This window comes from Arachis stenosperma, chromosome 10, assembly GCF_014773155.1.
Source record: "Arachis stenosperma cultivar V10309 chromosome 10, arast.V10309.gnm1.PFL2, whole genome shotgun sequence".
NCBI classification, from domain to species: Eukaryota; Viridiplantae; Streptophyta; class Magnoliopsida; order Fabales; family Fabaceae; genus Arachis; species Arachis stenosperma.
Window position 1 is genome coordinate 93,282,098 of NC_080386.1, and position 8,345 is coordinate 93,290,442.

Sequence of the window (8,345 nt, forward strand, 5' to 3'; positions counted from 1 at the left end):
AACTCAAAGCGAGAGGGGTGAGAACTCATAGTAGTTAAGAGAAATAAAAAGGGAAAACAAAAACAAATAAAGAAGTAAAAGAAAAATATTTACAATAACCAATAATAAGGCACACGTTTGTAATTCCCCGGCAACGGCGCCATTTTGACGAAGGATTTTTCTATCGGTAAAGAAATATAAAAATATAATCGCGTTGTAAGCATAGCTTCTAAACCAACAGAAAATCCTTTCGTACAAACGTTTGCTTGTCACAAGTAACAAAACCCAATAAATTTATAAACCGAAGTATTCAAACCTCGGGTCGTCTTCTCAAGAAATTGTAGGGAAGTATGATTTATTATTGGTTATGGAAAATAGTATTTTTGGGTTTTTGAAAGGTTGAATGAGAAAAATAGATTGCAGGGAATTAAATCAATAGCAAAGAAAAACTCTTGGCGAAGTATAAAAACTGGAAGTCCTATCCTAGTTATCCTTATCAATGGTGATGAGAGTTGTATTATTGCTCCCACTAAGTCAACCTCTAACTATGAAGGTCAGTCAAGTGAATAAATTAATTTAACACCTAAAGTCCTAGTCAACTTCTGAGGAAAGACTAGAGTTATAGGAATCTAAATCAATCAGCAAGGACATCAATTATCAATTACGATGAGTTTGACAACTCAAGAGTTACCAATTAATCAACCAAAGCCAAAAGGGAAGAAAATCTACTCGAATGAAAATAATTTGGATAAAGCGAAAGCATCAATAACATAAATTAAAGAAAGCAATCATAAGTCTGAAATACCTCAAATTGTATTAAATAGAAAATCAATCTAAACATAAAGAGTTCATAAACTAAATTGAGAAAATAAATAAAAGGAACATTGAACCTGTGATTGAAGATGATGAAATCCTAATCCTAATTCTAATCCTCAGAGAGAGGAGAGAACCTCTCCCTCTAAAAACTACATATAATCCTAGAATTATGAATGTGGTATGAAGTATATTGATGAATGGATGGATTCCCCAATTTATGGCCTTTAATCTATGTTCTCTGGGCTTGGATTTGGACTAAAAAGGGTCCAGAAGAACCTATTTTACAGTAATCTATCTGGCAAAAAAAGACTGGAAAGTAAGGAACGAAGTGCTCGACCTACAGGGATAGGTTGGGAGCTTACTTAGTGCTTGTGCTAAGGAGGATTTCGTACTTTTTTAGTCTCTGACCGAACTCCCTACTCTCTTAGGTTGGATCTTGGAATCGTCGATGTTAATGATCTCTTCTCTTGTGGCTTGACTGCTATCCTTTCACAAAAAAAAAAAAAAAAAATCATACTTTCACGCGAAAAGGCTATAAGGGGAGTTCCCCTAACAAAGCTTGCTTGGATTTAGTCTTTCCATGGGGGAAGAACAATGAGTTTGGCGCTGAAGTGAGGTATTTATATTGTGGGTTTGGGCTCATTTGAGCCCGGTTCACTCGCTTTAGTCCGTTGGTCTAATTTTGAACCAAAACTTTTAAGATTAGTGTTTTAAATCGTATTTTAAATATTTCTATTTTCCCAAATTATAAATTCTAATTTCTTAACCTTATTCACTTATAATTAATTTCCTCAGTTGCAGTACCAGACAGATCCAGCCGGTACGGTCGGTCAAATTTTCAGTGCGCATTTTTACGTGGAAAACTATGTTTTCTGACTCAGAAAAATTCAATGAATCCAAATATCATATTTAAATGATCAAATTTCAATTGCTAAATTTTTTAACCATATTCACTCACATTTAATTTATTATTTATTTAGGATTTTACATATGTCATTATTGATGGGTATATTTGATAATGTCTTTTTTCTATGGATAGATTCGTGAGTATCTTCAACTTTTATGTGTATAAATGATAGTTTATTCTTAATTTAATTTATGTATGATTCAAACCGGTCAAACCGGAAACCAATGACTTGGAGGCTCGGTTGATATGCAGAACCGTCCTGGTTTTTGACAAATTGCTTAATATGACGTCGTTTTGGCCCAAAGCCCCCTACATTTTACCTCGGCTCACACTACTCCTCTCATCTTCAATCTTCGAACGCAGAAAAGACTAAAGAGGCAGCCCTAAGCCTCCATCTCCTCGCCCTTCTTCAAGCTGTCCAGACACCGTCGCCGTCACGCCTGCTCAGCCGCCATCCGCCATCCGCACTGCTCCAGCGTCGTACCAACGCGTCTGTTCCGCGGCGCTTCCACCGGTGTTCAGCCTCTGTTCCATCGCGCTTTCGTCAATGTTCATCCTCTGTTCCGCCTCGCCCCAGCCTTCGTCTTCCAGTTCGTGTTCCTCATCTGTGCTCCTTCTCCCTTGCGTGTTTGAATTCCAGCCCTCGTTTGTGCTCCCTCTGCCTCATCTGTTCGAGTTTGTACTCCATCTCCCTCAGCTGTGAAAGGTAATTTCTATTCATTGTTCTTGCTGGTACTGGTTTCTTCTTTATTACGATGTTTTTCTTGCTGCTATTTAAAGTTTAATTTAACATTGTTGTTTTTGTTTCGTGTCTTACATTTTAAACACCTGTTTATTACGTTGTTATTTCTTACCTAGTACTGCTAGTATTTTTTGCTGCTGTTTTTGATACTGTCATTGTTGTTACTGATTCTGTGGAAACTCTTGTTGCTGATGCTGTATTATTAATTCTTTTTACCTGCAAAATTTGAATTTATGTTTTTCATTTCAACACTGAAAATGATGAAAGTTCAACTGAAAATTTCCTAAGAGTTAATTCGTTATTTTCTACTCTCCTTGTTCATATAACTAAGAGTCTAAGACTGGTAACTTGGTGAGTTTCAACTTTCTCCTCAAATTTTGATTATTTAGCTTTGAGCCTTTCCACCTCTGGAATTGTTTCTATCTATAGTTTAGCGTGGGAGTAGTTAGGGTTTTGTAGCTCATTTATAAGATATTATTGGTAGTAGTTAAAGTTCTGTTTAGCTTAAAATAAGATTCTGCCAATGTGGACACCCATGCACATGGTGTTGATCTGATGCCTAAAAGAAATTAGAAAAACCTCTCATTGAATGTAATGAATTATTTGACTTTAGTATTTGTATTTTTTTTTTTTATTTTTAGGTTCTGATGGATAAATAGGTATCATAAGTATGTAGAAGAAAATAGTAGTAATGGAAAAAATTGGTTATTAGGGATGAATGCTTATCAATTGATTTGTATTTGTTTTAGTTGTGGCAATGTTATGTTTTTGATTAATGCATGAATTAAGTTAAAAGAAATGAGGGTGAAGATGATCTCAACGAAGCAAATCTGCAGCAAGTTTTTGTGAATTTTGAGGATTGATGACAAACTTTAATGTTGTCGTTTCATGTTTGGTTGTTTCTTTTGTTATTTGACTTTTGAGTTTGTATTTGGATAATATTATAACAATGTGGTTAATGTAGTACTTTTAATTTGAATGATATTTTAAAGTTTGTATTAGACTATAATTATGTTTTAGTGTGTTTATTTATATTTTAATTATTATTTTATTATAAAACGGTTATTCTGGTTGCATTGCAGTCGAATTGGTTAAACCAATGAACCGATAAACCAGTAACTGGAGTAGTTTGATAACCGATTCGATTTTCACAACCTTGCAACATACCAACCTTTTGCTATAATTTTTCCTGGCGCGTTAGGTTCACTTAATTGGACCGGGTGACATTTAGGCCCATTTGGTTGTAACCCAAAAAGAAATCCCTCAGAAGCTAACACTGCTACTCTTCTTCCTTCTTCTCCTTGCAGCCCAGCATTGGATTTTGCAACAACAGCAAGGAGCAACCATGGTTGTGGGAGAGGAACCGGTGCCGCAACCAGCATCCAAAGTTCGCCACCTTAAGAAGAGAGCTCTGAAGAACAAATCTTTGTCCGTTTCTTTCAACGAGAAAGATCTCAAGTACCCCCTTCTCCTCCTACCCTCTCAATGCATGCTTCCTTCAACTTTTTCTCTTCTTATGCCCAAAAAGATTTACCTGACTCCCCATTATTGTGTTTTCCTGGAATTTTTGCGTGTTCTTCAAAAAGTTTGCAACTTTTTGTGATTGTGATTTAAAGTATAAGTGTATAAAGATACTAATGATGTTGAGGATTTTGGTGAAGGGACTATGTGACTGGGTTTCACAAACGCAAGAAGAAGAGGAGAAAGGAGGCACAGAAGCAGCAAGAGGAGGTTCTAAGGAGGAAACGCAGCGAGGAGCGCAAAAAGGTCACACATATGATATACTCCCTTCTTATTTCATGCAATTTTTTTTTACATTTTGATGCGAGTTTGTACATTATTTTTTTTTAAGAATTCTTTTGGCATTTCATGAGATAGGTATATCCATATTATTAGAGATAGAGGAGAGAGTTACAGGAATGGAAATCCTGAATGTAGAGAAACCAAAAAATAAGCAGAGTAAGTAAGAAAGGAATAGAAGGGCTGAAATTTATAATTCTTGGAATATAATAAGCTCCAAAGTTGTCATTGTCTAACATGAAGTACTTGGCCACATAAAACTGTATACCTGAAGTTCATTTACTAATGTAATTGATAATCTTTCTTTTTTTAAATGAGTTTTTCTTAATGAGTATTTTGGCTCTTTGATCAAGTGTGGATATGTGCTCTGGGGTTGGAATAATTTGGAAATGACATTATTTGTATGGAAGATTAGGTAAGAAATTATTTGCTTTGGATTTTGTTTGTTTCGTTGCTATAAGAGGGTTTGGGTGAGCACTTCATCATTCCCCTTTTGTGACATTTGAGACTACAGGCATAAAATTACATTTCTATTGTTGTTTTGCATATTTGTTTAGACACTATTAGGTTATGTTTTCTTATCTATTTTATTGGAATAATTATGCAGAGGAAGTTGGAAAGGGAATTTGTTCTTTATGGTTGCCCTCCAACAAATGCTGATGCAGAACCCGATGAAACCGATGAGCACCAAGAAGATATCGACCAAGTTGAACCTATTCCTGGTATGTTTCAGATCTGTAATTGAATGAAGCAGACACACTTCCATAAAATTTTATTTAGTTGCACTAAGTGAATCGTTAGTGTCATTTATTTTTGGCATATTGAGTTAGGATTGTGTCAAATCATCTTTGGTGGCATAGTTATAAAAACCGAACCGGACTGGACGGTTCAACCAGAAAACTGGAGAACCAAACCCTTATCTGGTTCGGTTTGATATCCTAACCGTTTAAGGTAGAAAACCGGTCAAACTCGTTTGAACCAGTCAAAACCGGTGCGAACCATAGCTAAATCAGTCAAACTTGCTCTGGACCGGTGAACCGCAGCTATTTTGCAAAAATGCTGCAGCAAGGTGTCGAACCTTGGACCTTAGCAATGCATGGACATTAGGGGTAGGGGTGTGCATGGGCCGGGTGAAATAAGGTTTGATGTGACCCAGATCCGGCCCGAAATATATACCGGGCCTATTTATTAGACCCGAACCCGGCCCTAGACCCGATGAAACCTATACACTTTCGGGCAACAATTATACCGGGTAAAAATCGGGTGAAAATCAAGCCGTTAACATTACATTATCTTGATACTTTCTTATAAGCTAGCATGTGAAAATATCCAAATTTTCAAGACTCCAACCATTATTTGACATGGTAAAATTCACTTAGAAAAATATAACAAGAACTAACTCTTCTCCAAAATTAAAGCATAACTATAATCAATACTAATATTGTCTAATAACACCAAATATTTAAATCAATACAAATAATACAATATTATGCATTAGTCTAAAATCTTATGCATTTTAAACATAAAACATTAACTTATAATCTGATAATAATTAATAACACAATATTAAGGTTTACAATACTTAAATTCCACATAAGAATAACCATCATCCATTACTAATAACACACAATATTAATTGTGTATGATGACCGGGACACTGGGCCGAGTTCGGGTGACCCGAGCCATGGCCCGGACCCGTCCTGAAATAATGACCGGGTCTATTTTTGAGACTCTTATCCGGCCCTAGACCCGATGAAATCACACAAAAATAGTCCCTAAAGTGTTTGGGGCCGGGCCGGGCCATGCACACCCCTAATTAGGGGTGGCAAATAGGCCAAAACTCGTCGGGCTGGCCAAGTAACTCCCCAAAAAGGCGGGCTAGGCTGAAAATTTGAAACCGTCAAACTTAAAAAGCCTGCCTAACCCGCACCGCCTAATCTGTGGGTTTTGTTTGGCTTCCCCGGCGGGCCAGCAATTTTTTGGTTAGGGCCCTTTTTTTACAAATTTCTATGATGTTATTGATCTTCAAGAGGATAAAAATGATAATTGAAAATGTTCTAAGTTATATATTTTGGATTATGTTTTATGTTTGATTGATTATAAACTTGATGTTTAATTATAAATTTTGGACAATATTTGTTTTGTTTTGGACAATGTTTGTTTTATTAATGTTTCAAAAAACTTAGTTTATGATTATGTTTATCACATATTTATAATTATAAAGACTTTAATGTTTGTGAATTTAGAAATTATAATTTTATGTCTTTAGAAATTATAAATTTATTGAAATGATTGTGAAATTATATATATTGTTTAATATTTAATAGTTTATAAAAAAAGATTTGGCAGGCTTGACCCGCCAACCCGTCAGCCCACCGTTAGGCAGTACGGGAGAGGAATTTAGGACCGTCTCACAAGACGGGACGGGGCGGGGCGGCCAGCCCGTCAGATGGCAGGCTTTTGGTGGGGCGGGGCGGGCTTCCCCGTTTGCCACCCCTAATGGACATGACTGCACCACTAGGCCAACTATCTTCTTACTACATAGTGTGTTTATAGTTTTATACCTTAGTGCAACTTAAAGAAAATTTTTTTGTTATATATATGTGTATATAATATATATTATATAAAAACTCATATTATATTATAATTTATATATAATTTAATTAAGTCAAATTTAAGTTATATCAAATATTAATTTTATTTTTCAATAATAATATTATATTTTTTATTTTTATTATTAATATTTTTGTTTTATTATAATTTTATATATTTATTTTATTAGAATTTATACAATTATTAAAATAAATATTAAACATTTTAAATATTTACATATTAAAATGATTGTAAATATATGTATTTTAAATTTTAACTTCACGTTTTTTTTCACTATTTTATATTTTTTATTTACGTAAAACCGGTTTTAGTGGTTCAACTAGTAACTTATTGGTTAAACAAATAAACCAATAAATCAGTAGTTTGACCGGTTCTATCATTGGTTCAGTTTTGACAACTATGTTTGGTGGTGATAATGCATGAGAATATTTTGAATTTCAGCTCCTTTTCAGACTCTTCCATTCATTCACTCACTTACAGGTCATCCTTATTAAGTCATAATGTCATGTGCAAACTCCCTTCACGCTGTCTTATATCCAGGATAGCTTCTACATCTAGTTTGGTCGACGTTGCTTTGTTCAATTTTCATAATTTAACTTGTTCATATAATATTAGGGATAAAGTTAGATGTCAGTTGTTCATGATCTTTATATGTATTTGTACAACAAGTTCTCTCTTGGATCCAGTTCTTTTATTAGGTCTGAAGTAGACTAAGGTAAAACAAAATCTATCTATGATTTGCAATTTCTCTCCTTAATCGAAATTATCTTCTGTTTGAAGAAATGAAGACATACGAAAGTGGTGATTTGACAGTCACAGTTGTAACCAGTGAGATCAACCCAAAAGAAGAAAGTTACCTTAGTGAGAGGAAGGAGGCGGCGGGGTCCCATCCTCTTTTTTCTGAAGAAAAACGCAAGCTACCCATAAATAATAAGAAAGCATTTAAGAAAGTTGCAAAGCACAGGCCACGTTCAAAGCCAAAAAGCAAGAGGAATAAAAACAAAGGAAAGAAACAAGGCAAGAAGTAAAGTCTGCTGAAGATTATTGCAGTTAGTAGCTTAGCCACTTAGAAGTGGGATATTTTTCGAGTGATCCATGGCTTTGATGTACTTTTCAGGAGAAAAATATCAATGAGAATATCTAATTTTTACTTTTTTATGTTACAATGAAAATTTCTCCAATATGCTCATCACTGAGAAACTTAGCAATTTGAAATTATGTATTTTGTTGATTTATATAGTTTGCATTTTACAACCTTGCATTCCTAAAACAATTCTTATCGAAAGTGGAATCTCTCAATTCAATTGATTGACTTTTTATTTTGGGCTGGCATTGTAGGCTGACTTGGACAATCATTTCTTTGCCCTTTCTTTCTTGGTCCAAAAGTTTTCATCACACAAACACGCCGAGCCCAACAGGCTGCACTTATGGTTAGGCAAGCCTTTTCAACACCAACAATAATCTTGCTTCTGCTCTAATTCTAACCTA

At 34.9% G+C, this 8,345-nt stretch overlaps 1 protein-coding gene across 1 annotated transcript; it reads left to right on the forward strand.

The window, feature by feature from the left end:
• The first annotated feature begins 2,037 nt into the window (after positions 1-2,037).
• Positions 2,038-8,111, forward strand: LOC130954274 (ribosomal RNA-processing protein 17). Its single transcript, XM_057881010.1, has 5 exons — positions 2,038-2,408; positions 3,752-3,902; positions 4,106-4,211; positions 4,852-4,966; positions 7,638-8,111. Exons 2-5 carry the CDS (start codon positions 3,790-3,792, stop codon positions 7,883-7,885), a joined length of 582 nt encoding a protein of 193 aa, XP_057736993.1. The 5' UTR covers positions 2,038-2,408; positions 3,752-3,789; the 3' UTR covers positions 7,886-8,111.
• Positions 8,112-8,345: the final 234 nt, after the last annotated feature.

Bases quoted from the DNA above. Each gene is read 5' to 3' on its own strand.
- LOC130954274 (XM_057881010.1), top strand. From the start codon at position 3,790: ATGGTTGTGGGAGAGGAACCGGTGCCGCAACCAGCATCCAAAGTTCGC. The intron at 3,903-4,105 runs GTACCCCCTTCT...ATTTTGGTGAAG, and splicing joins TTCAACGAGAAAGATCTCAA to GGACTATGTGACTGGGTTTC. The intron at 4,967-7,637 runs GTATGTTTCAGA...TTCTGTTTGAAG, and splicing joins CCAAGTTGAACCTATTCCTG to AAATGAAGACATACGAAAGT.